Below are 18,609 nucleotides of genomic sequence, written 5' to 3'. Positions count from 1 at the left end.
GTTATCAGGAAGATTACATCATAAAGTCACTATCTTCAGCAGACATCATCGAGCATCAAAAACGACCACTGGAATAATGCAGTTAAAGAAAAAATATGTTGTGGTTGAAAAAAGATGGGGAAGAGGAAAAGAGACTAAATCTAGTCACAACTTTCTACATAAAGTATTTCAAAAGCCATCTTTAATAAGAAGCTGACTGAATAATATCAACAATTCACAGTATGTTACCCAGCAGACTATCATAACTTAATATATTGTGCATAGAAAATGAAAAAAAAATCAAGGTGCCAAATCACACTGCAAAGATTGTGCTGTAGTTTGCTCTACTGTACTGATTTTTGACCCTGAAGAATTGTTACAGAATTATTTGAATGTTCTATTCTGTTCCCTTTACATTCTGTTTCTCCTTGTCTCCATCCACAGCTTCCTAAATGCATTCAAGTGCACTTTTTAAAGGATACATCTTTTTGTCCTCTTCTTGTACATTATTCTGTAGCCACATTCTCTGCACCTGATAGGATCTCTTGCCTTTATTTCATTTTCTGTATGACATTCTGATGTTATGGATAAAGAAAAAGGAAATGGGCAAAGAAAAACAGCATTGTTAATGCACAGATAACTTCGAAAAGTTGATAGTCAAATTCCTACTTGTGGCAAACAAATATAGCAAGTGTAATAAATCTGTATCCAGAAAAAAAAAAGAAAAAGAGAAAATAAAAAGCAAGCTTCACTCATATTAAGATGAAAGAAAATCTTCCTAAATATCACCCAAATATTACTGCACATTACACACTTGATACTAGACCATCTACTAATGAAAATTTCAGCTCATCCCTCCAAAGCCCAGAGTCTGTTTTCTTAAAATATGAAATATTCCAGGGATTCCTGAAAACCACCGATTTTTAAGTTGTTGATTTATCTATAGATAAGAGAGAATTTGACTACTGTACTTGAGGGAAAGCTGAGTGCCCTTACAGCACTCTCAATAAAACACAGAGATCGAGGAGCTCCACACAGCAACACAAGCTCTAGGGAATTACCTCCACGACACTGCATATGTACCCCATTTATGTGTTACCATCAATGCATAAAGCTTTAAACATCACTAGTATATACACTGCAACTATTTGTATTTATGTACCCATTCAGTATAATGACTAAGCACTATTCATTATTAAAACACCCAATCTCCATAACAAGTAATTAAAAAAATCACTAATGTCCTTTCTTTACCTCCACAAATGTAAATCATTGGCTGCTGCTTTGGAGGCTGAACGTCCTTCTGTGAATCCATGTCCTAAAACCAAAAATACACAACATACACATTAGCTTGGGTTTGGGGTTTTTGTTTTCCCCCAAGGCATACACAATCATTTTAATATCTCAAGATGATGAAATCACTTCTTTAAAAGTAAATACGAACAAATTCCATTTATATTGGATACACAGGACATGGGTTAATTCAGGTTGAAAGACACTTCAGAAAGTCATTTAGTTCAACTTCTTAAAAGCAAAGTAACATCAGGTTTCACAGAGCTTTACCATTCTGGTACAGAACACCTTCAATGATGAGGATAGCATGACATTTCCAATTAAACAGTATTTTAAACATTAAAGACCAATGAGTAATATTTTCCTTCCTCCTTCCTGTCAATGTTAAGAATTTCCCTACTGGGAATACAAAATTCAATAATTTCTTATATATCACTCATGTAGCAATGGTGATAGCAAAGAAGGCAAGCTTTGTCACCTTTCCTCCCCCTCTGACACACTAGCTCACCCAATACGCTTTTGTTGTTCTAAGGTGTTAGAAATACTGGGGGGTATACATATACTCCACAAACACTCTACCAAGGTTTAAGTAATCCTATGTAATTGCAAACATGAATTTTAAGGTAGTTACTGTACATGGAGAAACACTTCTTTTTCTACCCAATGCAAGTTGAGACAAGAACATGAGTATTTCCTATTAGAATTCTGAGGCTGCTGTTTTCTATATTGCTGTGCTGCCTGACACAGAAGACAAGAATTACCAACCCTTATGCCAATAAATAGCCTTCTTGATGCTTCCTTATGAGAATGGCTCTCAGATGCTTTTGCTTAATATTACAGCAAGATTATTTCCCTCATCTTCAGAGTCTGTTTCAGCAAAAAGTCAGCTGGGAAAACTATGATACTGAAAACACGACAGGAAGAGTCTGATCAATGCTTGTCAAACCATCTTTTAAAAACTCCCACTATGTCACTCCATTTAAGAGAACTAGAAAGAATCCATTAAACTGTACAGCTTTCAAGTATGCCACACCATAATCATAATGACATCTTAACTCACATATGCTACAGGATGCACATTGCAGTAAGATACAAGCAGTCACCCATTAGCACTGGAAAACAGCACTCTTCTAAAACACAGAGCTGAACTAAGGTGGATCTCAGTTGTAGCTAAATAACGGGATAGTGCTGTCTGTGCAGCAAAATTATACTGCTGCTAAGAGCAGCAGTGAACTACAGTTCTGTGTTTTGCAGGGGGGTGCCCTAGCTTAGCTGGCCTTCACACACCCTGCAGCCCTAAGTGCCACTAAGCTGACAGAGCCAACAGGCCCAGTGATGCAGTGACATGTGCTGGGGTGCTGCCAGAATCCACTGCAGAGATGTGAGGGTACCGTGTGCCCAGAGCACCTCACCAAATCACAGAATGGCAAAGGCTGGAAGGGACCACAGCAGGTCATCGGGTCCAACCTCTCTGCTTAAAAGTGGGATCATCCCAGAGCACATGGCACAGGAGTTCACCCACATGGTTCCTAAGTATCTCCAGTGAGGGGGACTCCACAACCTCTCTGAACAATCTATTCCAGAATGCAGTCACCTGCACAGTAAAATTATTATTATTATTATTCAGGTGGAACTTCCAGTGCCTCAGTTTCTGCCTGCTGCCTATTGTCCTAGTGCTTGGCACCACCAAAACGAGCCTGGCTTCATCTTCTTGGCCCCCCTCGCTTCAGACATTTTTACATATTAATGAGGCCCCCTCTCCGAGCATCCCCTAGCACCCGTAAGAGAGGCCAACCCGCTCCTTCCCGTCCCGCAGAGCCCACGAAGAAGAAGGGCAGGCAGCCCTCCTCCCAGCCCACGGGCCCCAGGCTCCGCACCGCGCCCCAATTCCGACCTCTCCCACCGTCCCGCGAGTCTGGCACGAAGCAGCGAAGCCCACGAGGCCGGTCCCGGCTTCTCCCTGCCCACCACCGCCACAGCGAAGGGAACAGCCAAGGCCCGGAGCAGCCGCGCCGCTCCCGCCGCTCGCCGGCCTCGCCGCCCCCCGGCGCACGCTGATGACGAGCCCCGGCGCCGGCGGGGGCGGGCCCCGCTTCGCCAGCTCCAGCCTCCGCGCCGTGAGTGCTAAAATACTAACGGGCTGAGAAACCGGTAAATATTCAGTTTGGGGTGTTAACCACCTGGGAAAAAAAAAAAAAGCACACGGATTATTTTAAGACGCAAGCTTCCATATGAAAAACAGTGCCAGTTATCAATGAAGAAAATAGGCAGCTGCACGGTTAGCTAAAATGAGCCCCAAGGTACTCGGTGTTTTCATTCTTTTATTTAGCTGTACCCAACATACTGGGGATGGACAGCGTCCTGTACCAGGTCTGGTCATACGGCTGCGGAGTTTTAAACCACCAAGATGTTCTACCTCAAGGTCCTCTGTTTTGAGAAGCGTTTACCTAAAATTCGTGAATAAACCCGGCATCTTGATATTTTGGTAGGTATCGTATGTACACACACGAAGCCAAACTTACACAGTACAAACATATATGTTGCACATTTTAAGTGTAAGATTCTATGATGAAAGAGAAGTTCCTATCTCGGCGTTTCCCGATGTACTGAACTAAAACAGTGCAGGCAAGATTTGAAACGACACTGTTGCTCCTTGTCATTGGCTCCACCTCGCTGGCGGTAGGAATTTTGAATCTTCGGCTGACAGTTTGTAGAATTAGGTATTTTTGCTTTATTTCGCCCCCCCCCCCCCCCCCCCCCCCAAAAAAAATGTTTAATTATGTTTTGTGAATGTGCCAATTTAAATTACTAGATCATTCAAAGGTCCTCTGGTTTAAGGAAAGGTCTCTTTCTGTTTCTGAATACTGAATAAAAATTGTTTCCTAAGGATCCAAATTAATACGGATGAGGTTTTATCATATGTAATTCATTTATGTTCTCCTAACAGCAAATCACCTTGATATATGACTTGTAACTTTACCTAAAATGAACTCGGGTAATAATGAATAGTTTCAGTTTTCCTAATTTTGTGTTCAAATTAAACGTAAGGAAATCACAGTAATGACTTTAGACTTGCTTCTTTACACTGCTCTGTAAGAATAAAGCTAAACATAACTTTTGGAGTGCCAGAATAAAGCACGGGCAATAAAAATGGTTTGTAAAAGAGTTTTTTTTTATAGGTTATTGTTTCCATCGTCTCCTCCGCTATGGAGCTGCGGGTATGGGTGGGTACCAAGAGGATAAAATAGGTGAGAAACAGCCTGAGATCTTATTTTTCTTGCATGGTAAGAAATTACCAACTCCTAAAAAAGCAAATAGAACCCCCTACTAAAGCCGACAAATTTAAAATTACTTACTAAAAATATCTCCATGAAAAATTCAGTTAATCCTGTGAAAACTGTGTCTCCATTTTCAATAAAGAAATAACGTAATTGTTTTGATTATTGGCGTCCTTTAAACATTCCTGTGGAAAAATAGGCTCCTCCCCTTAAGAGAGGAGCGCTTTGGAAATCCCATTCCCATATGCTGGTAAATTCTAGTCCTAAAGATGCTCCTTTGGATTTAGAGTAGCAGAGAGTGTTGAGACTGTGTGGGAGACTCCCACTGTCCTGTAAAGTGACAGTTCTTGAGGAATGGATAGGAAATGAGAGGAAAGACTTGTGTGTCGAGATGGGGAAGGCACAAGGGGTACAGGTGCTTTTGACAGGGGAAGGAAATGCAGCCCTAACCGAGCGCAGTGCGAGTGTTGCAGAATATTTTTGGGGTTTTCGGGTTTTTTGTTTGTTTGTTTTTTGTTTGGTTTTTTGTTTGTTTGTTTGTTTGCTTGCTTGCTGGATTTTTCTTGGGGTGGGATTTTGTGAAAGAGCCTTTTTTTTTTTTTTTTTTGGTAAAACACACTTTCTAGTGTGACACTTCTTTGTATTGCATAAAATGTCGCAATTACGACTTGTTAAATTTCTTGGATATTTTTGATTCAGCTAGCAAAAATCCAGGTTTGAGTGATGGAGACAGAGCTTGCAGTTGCTGTGTCCCGCTGGTAAGCTTCCAATTTAACCAAGAAGGTAGTTTATAAAAAAAATACAAATATTTGAAAAACAATTTTATTCCGTTTCTGCGAAACAGACAATACTACAGAAAGCACTTTCAGAAAACTTCTATCACCTTAAAAAAAGTTTCTAATGTTTTCTCCTTCTAAAAAGGAAGAGGGAGAAATTCCAAGAGCCTTTCCCTTTTTAGCCATAACTGTTACCTTGTTGTCAAATAAACCGATATTCTTTCCCTATAAATGTCCGTTTCCGCCGGGAATTTTAAAACCCTTGTTTCCTCTGCCCCCTCTCAGGCTGTCTCACGACAGGAGGGATGCGAGAAGCTGGAGAAGCGGAGTTGCCGAGGGGGAAGAAATTGTCGGACCCCACGAATAGGGGTTACGTTACTTAAGCCGGGAGTTTGCCTATTAAAATGTAGGTGCTGCTTTTAGAGTCGGTCTAAAGGTCTAAAGTCGGCTTTCAGGTCTCTAGTTCAGGTCTGGCATTCCCCATCCCGCCGATGTAAAGCCTCACGTTATCCTTCCCATGGAAAAACAGGCATCCACGTAGTCGTAGTTTGTGTTTGGTTTGTGTTGGATTTTTGGTTTTGGTTCATTTGGAGGTTTGGTTTTTTATTTTTAGTTTTTTTTTTTAATATACAGAAAAACTAAAACCACAGCAAGACCCAGGCGCCAGGTTCTGAATAACTACAAGCTTTTTAACAAATTAAACAGGAGTAGCCCTTAGGCCATTCACAACAAGACAAGGTGTGAAAAATACGCTCTACACTGTAGCCAGGGAGAGTGGTCCTTCCTGGAATCTCTGGCAAACAGAACCCGTCGGGGATCTGCCACCCGACCGCTTTAAAGGCGATGTACTTGACAAACGCTCTGTGACTGTTACAGTCCTGGGCTGTCGGGCGAAAAGGCGCTAATTAGCTCAAATTAGCTAGAACCTTTATAACCCGAGCATAAAGCCGCGGTGTTGGTAAGGATCGTTAGCTGTGAATGTCTCAGGCACCCCCGAGCCGCCCCTCAGCGCCGGCGCCCCTGCGCCTCCGCCCCCCGTCCCCTCCGCCGCAGGCAGCGGAGCGGGCTCTGCCACAGGCGGGACCGCCTCAGCCTCACCCGGCGCCTGAGGAGAAGCGCACCAGGGGCGCTTTAACAGTGGGCTGGGTGCGGCGGGGGCCGCGGGGCTGAAGTATAAAGTGTGAGGAGCAGGGCAAGCCCCGCTGGTGCTCCCTCACGTCCCCGAGGAGCGGGCTGGGCGCTCGCGGTCTCCTCAGGCTCCCGGCCGGGGCCGAGCGCGGAGGGGGCGGGGAGGCAGCGGTTGGTGAGGGCGGGTAGTTCAAACCCGAGCGAGGGAAAGCGGCGGCGGCCGCACGCGAGGGGCCGGTGTGGGTGGGGACAGGCGAAGCGGCTCCTCGCCAAGGGCAACGGGCCCGGGGCCGGGCGGCGAGAGCTGCTGAAGCTCCTCCGGCCCGCCTTCGCTCCTGCTCCTCGCCTTCAGCTCGGGGTGCCCCTCAGCCCCCTCAGCCGCACCCGGCGGCAGGGTGGCCTCAGGCTCTGCTCCTGTGCCCACCGGCTCGCCAGGGGAGAAGGCAAAGCAGTTGCTTTGCTCGTGTCCGGCATCCCAGGTGTCTGAGGGACCCCCGGGTGCTGGTCCTCAGCTAATCTCAATTTTCGCCGTCGCTGGGTAATTAGGCATTGCAGTTAATACACATATATGTGGACTGAAAACTGTCTCAGTTGGGTAATGTTTCTCTTGTACCTCTCTCTTTTCTGTCTACATCCATTCTCACTTCAGGTTATCACTAGGGGTAAGCAATACTTTGAATACAGCGCCTTTGCATTGGAACATCTCGATTTGCTTCACAAATTAGGGTAAGTGACCCCACATAATTCAGATAGGATTTGGCTGTGTCATCTTCAGTACTATTACCTTTGAAGTTATCAGTGACTTTGGGGTCAAAGAGCAGAATGTTTTACTGCAGATACCATATCTGTTTAAATAACAGAGAAAATATTTCTATGTCACCAAGACCTTATCTGTTTTGTTAGCAGTGGTGAATAGTGACTTTAAAAAAGGTAGAAGATGTCTTGTTCAATGCATAAGTGTTCTCTGTGTATTACTGAGGTATACAAATCACTAGGAGCAGGCGTGATGCCATCCTAGAACTTCTCTCTAAGTTGGAGGCACCATTTACATTGCCTTCTAGTAACCAACATTCTTACCTCCTTAGTAAGACTAAACTTGTTAGAAATTATTCCTTGTCTAAATCTGTGAATTGTGTCCTAAATTTCATTTGGGTGTCTGAATATGAATTATTTTGTCTAGTAAACTCCCAGAAAGTTTGCAGTTGGTTTGTAAATTGATTTGAGAACTGCAAAATTAAGAATAGATATGAGAAATGCAAATATGTCCTTAGTAGATATGGATTTTGTTACTTCCTCTGTAACTGGCTAGTGGTGTGACCAGCCTTTTCTTCCCTACGCATCTGTTTGATGATATCTAAGACAAAGTTAAGAAAACTTACAGGAGCTGGTTAAAGATCCCCAGATGAAAAAGGTGTGGTGTTATGACTCAAGTTTAGTAGATGAAATTCTCGTGATAAAAAAGAAATGCTTGTAAAAAATAGTGTTGTAAGAGGTTTTGTTAGGTGTCTCTTATGAATAAAAATAGAATCTGAGAAATGTTCTGCACCTCTGAAAGGCTTTTCCTTCTGTATTTGCAAAATGAGACCGTGTGTTAAAGTTTAATTTGTACAGGTAATCCATTTCTGAAAAGTAATATACAAACTTCAGGTGTATACTGGGGTTTGCTGGTAGAATGGTTCCGTTTGTAAGGCATGTTAAAAATCATGGACTTCTGAGCCCCTTCCATGAGCAGGGGCACCTTCTACTGTATCACGTTGTTCTGAGGCACATCCAACGTGACTTTGAACACTGCTAGTGATGGAGCTTCCACGACTTCTCTGGGCAACCTCTTCCACTGTCTCGTTGCCCTCATAGTGAAGAATTTCTTCTTAACATCTAATCTAACTTTCCTTCTTTCAGTTTAGAGCCCTTACTGCCTTGTTTTATCACCAAATGCGCTGGTAAAAAAGTCCCTCTCTTTCTTGATGGCCCCATTGGGTATGAAAGGCTACAATTATTTTCCCTGAAGGCTTCTCTTCTCCAACCCCCCAGTCTCAGACTGTCTTCAGAGCAGAGGTGCTCCAGCCTTCTGATTATTTTCGTGTTCCTCTTCTGGACTTGCTCCAACATGTCCATGCCCTTCTTATTTTGGGGGCCTCAGGACTGAAGGCAATACTCCATGTGAGGTCTCAAAATTGTAGACTCGGGGTAAAGAAGTAAAAATTAGTACAGAAATATATGAATGAATGGCGAGGTATAGAATGAAGTCTAGAAGAGAGGTGAAATGAAACTTAATGGATGGCCATTGTTCACTCAGTGTCAATTGGCAATTTTGTTTATATTATTCTGTAATGTTTTCTAGTACATCCAGATCAATGCAGTGAGCTCACAAGCTCCCCCTGCCGGACACTGTCTTCTGTGCAGCATTCTATTCCGCAGCTTGAGTTACCATTTCTTTAACTCAGCTATTCTGACCTCCCTTATAGCTGCAAAATCTTGTTTTGCTGTGATTTTTGTTACTTGAAGCACGAGTTTTTTGAGCTTCTCTTATACTGTAATATTCTACAATTTTTTTCTATTCTCAGTTGTCCCATAGAATGCCTGAGAATGAAACTGTGAAACATGAGGTTTTCCTTTTGTTGATTCTTCAGCATGCTGCCTGAAATTTAATTTTCTAAGTCTGGAAGTCTTTAGGATTTTGTTAAATATGTGCTTAGTTTGCTTGTATTTAAAGGAAATACTAATATCTTTAAAGATAAGTGTGGGTATGATGAGGTGGTTTTTTTTTTTTTTGTTTTGAGTGGGGGGATTGAGATTTCAAACAGCTGTCTCTAGAATTCAGTTTAAATCTGTCTATCAACATTTTTGGAAATATCTATTGACAACATTTGCTAACTAACTGCAGTTTTCCAAAATTTACATGAAAATGAAGCCTCCATTCTTGTTTTAGACTAGTGAAGACAATGCCCTCTTGTTATGACAGATTTCTTCTAGGTCTTTGCTCTCTTGCAAAAAGAAGAGCTTTGCTCATAGCATGAATAACTGACTGAAGTGCAGTAGTGTGCCACACAGAAATTTCATACCTTTAAAAATATAGGGAAAGTTATTTTCTAGTTCATGACAAAGCCTTTTCAGCCTATTCCTAAGACCATGGAATCACAGAATGTGTAAGATTGGAAGGGGCCACTGGAGGTAATCTAGTCCAACTTTCCTGCTTGAGCAGGGTCCTCAGAGCACATTACTCAGCACTGTGTCTGAATGGCTTCTGAATATTTCCAGAGAAAGAGACCCCATGAACTCTCTGGGCAGCTTCTTCCGGTGTTTTGTCATCCTCACAGCAATTAACTTTTTTCTTATGTTCAGGCGGAGCTTTCTAGGTACCAGTTTTTTGCCTCCTGTGCTATTTCTTGGCACCCCTGGAAGGAGCCTGGCTGCATCCTTTTGATATCCTCCCTTCAGGTACTGATAGATATTTATAAGATCCCTTCTCAGTCTTCCTTTCTCCAGGCTATACAGGCCCAGCTCCTTTCCTCATAACTGAGGTGCTCCAGTCCCCGTATCTCCATAGTTCTACTGGACTCTCTCCAGTATTTCTTTGTCCTTCTTGAACTGGAAGGCTCTGAACTGGACACAACACTCCAGGTGAGGCCTCAACAGGGCTGAGCAGAGAGTCAGGATCACCTTTCTTGACCAGCTGGCAATGCTTTTAGGCAACACAGGTACCCTTGGCCTTCTTGGGTACACTGCTGGCTCATGGACATTTTGATGTCCACCAGGACCTTCCCTGCAGAGCTGCTTCCCAGCAGGTCACCCCCATCCTGTACTGGTCCCTGGGGTTATTCCTCCCCAGGTGCAGGACCTGCATTTGCCTTTGGGTTTCAGATGGTTCTTCTCTGCCCATGTCTCCAGCCTGCTGAGGCCCTTCTGAAGGGCTGCACAGCCCTCTGGGGTATCAGCTGCTCCTCCCAGCTTTGTGCCCCCACTGAACTTGCTGAGGAGGCATCTGAGTCACTGATGAGTAAGTTGAACTGTAGTGGGATCAACTATTGGGGATGTTTTGGTTTGAAAGGCAGGTGTCTGCTAGGGAAAGCAGGGCCCTCCCTTGAAATGGAGAATGTAGGGCACCAGTACTTACAAATCTACTAAAACATGGAGAAATTATGCAGATGAAACATTAAATGCCATTTGGGGTTGGTCCTGCAGTAGCAAAGTAATCTTTAATTCACTAAACCTTAGCTTAAAGCTATGCCTTTGTGTTTCCTATTTGTGCTGTTGCTTATTTCATTGTGTAAAAGAGGCAACAAAGTAAAAGCAGAGACAGAAAACAAACAGGAAAGTAAGGTACTTAGGGGGAGGTAAATGGGAGAAGGGAAAGAAGCAAGTCAAAATTCTGTTTGTTATTGTCTTGGAATTATTTTCACATACCTGTCTTTGATGGAAGAGTTTTTCTCAGTTATGTGTGTGGATTTTGTTTAAGTCTGTTTGATTTCATACTGATATTAGCTGAATTGTGTATGTCTTTATGCCAAGGTATCATTCTGCTGTTTAACGTCCTTTTGAACTTCTTTTGTTGCTGTTTTTTTTACAGTAGAAAATGAAACAAAGCAATTTTTAAAAAATATTGCAGTCATCTTAAAAAGTGCTTTCCCTATGGGTCAAAAAATGCTAATTAATGGCCCAAGATCATCAAAGAATAGTTTTACCTCTTCTCAGGCAGTTTGGATTCCCACTGCTTGTATTTGGTGGCTTAGGGCTAGACTAAGACAGCACAGTTGGGATATTAGCAACAGCTTAGTATTTGGTGTTGAAGCCACCTTTAAAGATTCCAACTTCTGATTTGAAAGTTCAGTTGCTAATTCTAGGCTTTATGTTCCAGAATATCAGTTCTAGAGGTAAGTAACATCACAGTAAAAGGTGCTGATTCAAACTCTTGAGTTTTGCAAAACAGATGTGAACTACTTTGGTATCTGTGAGACCAGCCCTCTCACTGCATTAGTCATAACATCTTTTGTATAGTGATTGTGATTTGTATAGTGATGCATAGAAAGCAGTGACCTGATGTCACTACAGCTAGGGTGGAGAAACTCTGCAGTGTATGAGTGATAAAAGTAAGCCTGTTTCCACACATATTGTATTTAAGTGTGTGTATCAGCCACTTCTAACCTTTCTAGGAAAATATATAGTAGCTCTTCAATTCAATGTACTTGGTGAGTGTGTGTACATTCAGTCATTTCCTTAAATATGTAAGCCTTCAGAACGCTCAGTTTACCTGCAGAGATGACCAAAAGCAGAGAGCTTCTTTACAAAATAACATTTAAACAGTAAGGCAGATAAAAAAAGGCACTTTTCACTTTGTAACTAAAGGTCAAATTATTTCTCTGTAGGGACTCCAGGGATCTAAATAATAGGCTTGTGGACTTGTAACTTCATGATTAATCCTCCTATTTTACTTAAGGAGAAAATGCCTTTTGTCTAAACTCGTCTATTACCCGAGCTTCTGCTCATTTTTGAGTACTGAACTGTTAGCTGCTGGATGAACCAGTAACAGTGCTAGTAAAAATCTTGGCTCTACTGGAATGGTGGGGAATTTTGTTGCCAATTTCAGCACCCAAGAGCCTCTAATTGCTGTGTTGCTTATTTGAAGTTCTTTTCCACAGATGAGGACTGCAAGGTCAATTAACTAACTGGATATATGTTTGATTTTTTTTCCCACAATATAATATGTATTTTAATCGTTCGTTTTAACCATCTACTTTTACGTTTGTGTAAGCCCTGTTTCTACTGAGACTAATGACAATACTTTTGTTATGACTGTTATCTTGATAGACTTAGACAAGGCTTTCTCTCTAATCTGAGGGGGTTTGATGACTGCTTTTATTGTTTCAGAAACAACAGTGGTATCTTCATTTACAAAGTCAAAGTGTCAAACAGAAGATGTCAGACAGTCGTCCAGTGAGGTTCAATATTCCTAAAATAAATAGATTAACACCTCCCAGGAGCAACTTTAAATATTCTAATTTTAAAGACACGTGTTGCACTTCTGCATTTCCTGACAGCAGATGCAACGAGTCAGTAAAAGATCCTGATGCAGAATGTGAAGAAGCAAGTGTAACAAGTGTATCATTGCTACAGGAACATTCTGAGCACGTCCATCCTAGTGCCTTCTTTCCCAGGTCACCATCTATTGAAAAAGAATTTAATTCCATCTCCTTATCAGAAAAAAGAGAAGCAAATAGAAGTGCAGAGTTTTTTGAAACTCCTAAATCAAGTAGAAAAGGCTCCTCACTACGCAGGAGGCTTCTTTTACCCAAGACTGGTGAAGCTGGCACAACTATAGGATGCTGTGAAAGACAACCTAGTTCTTCAGGAAGCATCAGGAAAAAAGTATTCTCTTGTGTTTTGAGCTCTGAAGAAAAGCTCTCACAAACTGCTGCAGATTCTCCAAAAGATAAAGGTTACAGACCTCTGACAACTAGCACTTCAGTACCTGAGGCCTCTAATCCTGGCTCTCCAAGACGGAGGCTTTCCTTTTCACAACAAAGGACTTCTACACTAGATGAGTCCCAGTGTAAGGACCCCTTATTGTTAGAATCGGAAAGTTTATCTCCAATTCAGTGGAAGGATGTCACTGCTAGTAACACTAACGAATGCAATGAAAGTGTTCTTTTGAGTGTTAAACGTGGAGTGCTTAGGACTCCTACATACAGTGTATTACCTGAGGCCAGTGAGGGTAAATTCTTGACTTGTATCACCAGTCCTGTAGAGAACTTGAACTTTGGACTGTGTGATATAAACTCTTCCCCTGTTAAGGTAGCAAATTACCCAGAACTTTCAACGCCTGAGGATAGCGGATATAATTCACTTCCTTTGGACAAATCAGGAGACTCGCTGTCTGATTATGAGGGATCTTTCCAAGAGCTCTTCCAAAAGCACAAAGAAGATTCCAAAACTTTAGACAGTAAAAGAAAGACAAGAAAACTTGAGCGAGTCAGAAGGTTATCTACTCTTCGGGAGCTAGGCTCCCAGTCAGAGACAGAAGATAATCATGGCAGTCCTACTTCAATGCATATAATAACAAAAGAAAGAAACTTTGTCAGTGAAGATCATGAGTTAGTTCTAAACGAGCAGCCTAGTGGAGACCTAGTTGTAAGTCATGGAGATCTCTCAAGAACTCCAGCTCTGCAAATAGTTCATGAAATTTGCTTGCAAAGACAAAGATCGCACCAAAAGCAAATCTCAGAGAATATTGATGGAACAGAAATATTTGCATTAGATCATGTTCTTCCTGGACTTATTGGCAAGAAAATGGGCCTTGAAAAACTAGATATTTTAACAGAATTGAAAGATAGAAATTTGAAACATGTTCTTGCTATAGTTTTAGATGCTTTGACAGTGGAAAGTCTATGCAGGTAAGTACTACTGCTTCACACACAAAAAAGGGAAAAAGATGTGCTTCTGCAAATGAATTACAATAACTTCTGGAATACTGGGTGTTGTCAATAAAATTTGGTTCTGAAAAAAATTGAAAGTTTTCTCACCATTAGGTAGATCTTTGTGTTGATCTAAAAATAAATAGGGGCATTAAAAAGATAAATGGACACAGAAAATTAGTAGACTCAAAACTAAATCACGATACTTGTAAATTTTAAAATATATAAATTCCTTTAAGCTTAAAAAGTAATTTATTCTCATTACAAGTTCCCAGTAGTGCATAGCACTCAAACCCACATTTTCTATCATTTTTATTGAACATTTCCAGAGTTATTTGTAGTTACAAAGATGCTCAATTTTGAGTTACCTAAATTAATTTCTAATCAATAGGAATTGTTACATTTCACACAAAGCTCTTTATTCCTTTGTTAGTAACAAAGGGAATGGGTAAATAGATGAAAGTTATAAGGGCACAGATGTTTTCAGAACTCCTTACACAAATGTGACTAGGAACAATCTTGGTAAGTGGCTTATATGGAGGAAGAAATTAATTTATTTTTTTTAAGTCAAAGATATGCTGTGCTGTTAACACTACTGTTGTTCTCTAGACTCTTCTGTTATACAGTGATATGTGTAAAGTATGAGATCTGTTTCATAACAAAATAATGAACTAGTCTATAGCAGCAGTCTGTAAAATGACCAAGAGTATATGAAACCATGCAAAGATCTTTGCTAGGTAGTCTTACTATCATGACTTCTGCACTACTTGAAAAATTTGAAAGTGGTTGAATTTTTTATTTGTTCCAGCATTTGGAAAGTAAGCAAAAGCTGGCGTGAAATCATTGTACAAGACAGAATTGCAGATAAGAGGAGAAAGTTGTACACAAAACAGCTGAATGAAGCAGCTCGGGTAAGATGGTTCTCAAAGGTGATTTTTTTTTTCCCAAGTGTGAAAGAAGATATAAGGAAAGGGGAAACATCTTGTAAAGCTACAGGAAGGTAACTGACAGGCAGCTCCAAAATGAGTAGGTGATGGATTCTAACAGGAGAGTGTAATGGCTCTCACTGCTTTTCAGTGGTCTGCAGTTTGAGTACTGGTCAACCATGTTAGACTTATTTATCCCTTCTGCCCTTTCTTGAGAATCCTGTAGGATCTCTTCCTTGACTAATTCCAGCTTTATATTTTAAACTCTGCTCATACCATTGTGCCATGCTGTTCCTTCTTGTCCATTTCACTCTAGTCTGCGGTGCTGTAGGACACACTCTAGATGGTTCCTGATTATTTTCAGGACTGCTTGTGTCACATGTATTTGTGGACATCAGACGGATATGTAGAAGGGTTTTAAAGGGCATCTAGAGAAGTAAGCATATTGATAGAAGTATATTTTTTTCAGCTCTTCCACATGATATGTGCACACCTGCTATTGAGATGACCTAATTCACAAACATGAGCACCAGTAGAGTGTGTTAAAAGACAGTTGGCTTTTTACCCTGCTCATGAGACTTCGTGATGATCTCTCTCTTGATCTCTTGCTAAATAAAAACATTTAATGGTAAATACTTGTAATATATCTATAATTATCTTACGTGCTTTGCAGAGGGGAAAAAACCCAAACAAGTAAAATCCAGTGGCAAATCCCAGATTAAATAACATCTTCATTTTTCTCCTTTTTTTTTAATAATTATAAAATAACAGGAATATTTATTGAAGGCTGAAGATGCTGCTACAAGACTTAATATTCTCAATAGATCTGCTCTAAGGCCTGTTCAAGCTCAAGCCAGAACTCCTGTATTACAGACACCACCTTCACACACTGAACTTACACCTAGGAGATGCAGTTCTCTCCCCCACTCGGCTAGTAGGCAGGAAGAGTACATGAAAGTAGGTATCTAAGAAATGTTTCATTTTCAGTTTTTAGGATGTTTTAATTTAGAAGACTAAGTCTCTCTCCTCTTGCTACAGGTTGCTAAGACTCTGTTCACTGATGAAGCTCTAAAACCTTGTCCAAGATGTCAATATCCTGCTAAATATCAATTGGTGAAGAAACGGGGGCTATGTAGCAGAGAAGCATGTGCATTTGAGTTCTGTATTTTATGTCTGCGTGCATTCCATGGGTCAAAAGAATGTAATGCTTTATCTGCAAAACGGAAGAATAAAAAAGATGCTCCACCAGGCAGTGCCCAAAGCAAAAGAAATTTAAAAAGACTCTAAATTTGTAAGGCGTCTTTCAATTTAATTCCTTTTACCCTCCCCCTAAATTCCTAATCTTGTTCCTGTTCTTCCTAAGAGGATGCATTTTGAGAGTATCGTCCCATTTGTTCTTGCTGACTTACCAAGATAACCTCTCATGTATATATCTTAATTAATGTAGTATTTTTTTGTTTTTAAAAAATGAACATTTAAAAATATTTTATGATTTGTTTTATCTGTTGTGTAGTAGGTAAGAACTTATTAACATCTTAAATTTTAAATAAAGTGTCTTAAATGTAGTCTTCAATATTTAACTTGCAGCACCTCATAGATGTTTAAAAATGTTATTGTTGTCTTAAAGACAAATTAAAGAATTATTTCTAAAAAAAGTCTTTGAAATCAGATTTATTTATTTAAACATGTCTCAAAGTGAGGCACTATGTATATCTGCAAAAAATGCTTCTATTACTATGAATGGTGATATGTCAAAACCAATATATTAGTTGTCTGAATTTTTTTATTGGAATAATTAATTTGTTCTCTTAGCCTCTGTAATGGAAGTTAATAGAATAGTAATTTATAAATTAAACTGATGCTGTGTGTCTATTCTGTTGCACTGAGTTTGACAAATTTTTTGTCCTGGAAACTTCAGGTGATGCCATACATATTCATGTATCTAAAAATACTGTGGCATCACTTTTGCTGTTGTGAATTTACCTTTATGCTTAATCTGACTTGACTTCAGTTTCCAGAACCCACCCCAGCACACAAGCACCACCTCTAAACCCCCAAAATTATCCCCCACCCCTCTTGAAACAAAACAAAAAACTCAAACAGAAAACAGTTTACAAGTATATGGGGATCTAGGGATCTGTGTTTCTTTTTCTTCTGGTCTGAATTAATTATTTGAGACCTGAGGTCAGGTGCTAGCGTACATGAGAAGGATGTAAAAGTACTCCTGCAGTAGAAATGACAATGATCAAGCATATTCTAAAATGTTATGCCCACAGTTATTCTCCAGCTCAAGGTTTATTTTTACAACTGACAACAGATTGTTGGAAAGGGAGGAGTGAATTGTCTTTCCTACTGGAACATGGGGGTAATGTTCGGGATAATATTTAGGTTAGTATTGGGCTGCTGAAAATCTTATTTTTGTAATCCTCATTTCCCTTTAGACAGACATGATTAGTGGGAGGAGTGATGTTGCCTACACATGCCCAGGGAATGAATTTAGTTTTCTGACCATAATGGTTTGAGCCAGAGCTATGGGTTTAAATTCTAAAGTAGAATTATTAGAAGTAACCTTTTGCTGCTGACAGATGTTGCTGCAAGAATTTTGCTTCATAAGTCTTTTTTTTTTGAGCAGCAACCATAAACCTCAAGTGATTTCTGAGAAGGAAATTGAAATTACTTAAGTCTCTGATCATTCTTTCCTTGGTGACAAGTATGGAAGACCTTAGTCAAAAAAAATAGTTACAAATCTTTGGAATTGTTTATAGATTAGGGAACGTTAGTATGTTTTATCACTAACCAACCAAAACTGATAAATTTTCATCATTAAATTAAGTATCTCAACACCATATGTCAGATCATTTTCCTATTCCATATATTGGTTACTTTTTGAAATACCTTAGGCAATTAAAGCCATTCTGATTAATTTTAATACAAGAAGCAATTTCTTTTATTTGTTTTCATAGGAACATGAAGAAATACAGCAGTGCCAGATTAGAAAGCTCTTAAAAAGCCAAGCTCTTATGTCAACTCATCAAGTTCTGTCTTAAAACTGGTTAGAATACTGTCCCATCAGCATGTTGTTGACCTACTCCAGATTGCTCTAGTAGTCACTTAACCTGCTGCCATTTTTTTAGTATTGCTACTAAAATAGCTATTTTATATATCTGATCCTTCCCTTAGACTTTTCTTCCCCAATATCATGATTGTTCTTTCCCTGACAAAAATCCTCTGAATTTAGTCTCATCTCTTAAGACAATCCAACAACACATGTCTAACAACTCCTCACTGTTTCCACACCTCCTCAATATGTTCTTTGATTCGATTTGACCAGTCAGTCGTGCAAGCAACACCTCCTCAAGAACTAGAATAACATTATGGGTTTCTTTTCTCTATAAGAAATACTCTGATCAATGCATACCAAGACCAGCATTTCTTGTATAGGTCTTCTGCACAGCCACAGTTCAGTCACTTGGTGTAGTACTCCCACATTTTTCTCAAAAATTTTGAAAATATCCAAACTTTTCCCATTAATTTCTACTGAACCTTAAGTGTGTAATCTCGTACTTTGTTCTCCTAAGCTTCAGGCTTTGTTTCTCTGCTTGAGTCTTGTGATGATTTAGTATTTGATGTGGTTATATTATATTTTTACAGGTGCAAATTTTTTTGTCTGTACTGAATCTTAAGGGATTTTTTGATGCAAAATATCTAACAGGTTCTGTTATCACTTTTCAGATGACACAGCAGAACTGACTTCTTTTTGGGACTGATGTGTTTATTTTTAGTTAAACAAAAACAGAGTTTGTTTTCACTTTCTTACTTT

The 18,609-nt window shown here is 40.1% G+C and overlaps 1 protein-coding gene across 1 annotated transcript; it reads left to right on the top strand.

Moving 5' to 3' along the window:
* Positions 1–12,367: 12,367 nt before the first annotated feature.
* FBXO43 (F-box protein 43) lies at positions 12,368–16,196 on the top strand. Its single transcript, XM_033072525.1, has 4 exons — positions 12,368–13,842; positions 14,672–14,774; positions 15,561–15,746; positions 15,828–16,196. Exons 1-4 carry the CDS (start codon positions 12,368–12,370, stop codon positions 16,074–16,076), a joined length of 2,013 nt encoding a protein of 670 aa, XP_032928416.1. The 3' UTR covers positions 16,077–16,196.
* Positions 16,197–18,609: the final 2,413 nt, after the last annotated feature.

The sequence above is a fragment of the Catharus ustulatus genome, chromosome 1 (genome assembly GCF_009819885.2).
Source record: "Catharus ustulatus isolate bCatUst1 chromosome 1, bCatUst1.pri.v2, whole genome shotgun sequence".
Taxonomy (NCBI): Eukaryota; Metazoa; Chordata; class Aves; order Passeriformes; family Turdidae; genus Catharus; species Catharus ustulatus.
Note: the sequence above shows the minus strand (reverse complement) of the source record. Positions and strands in the feature narration are given on the sequence as shown.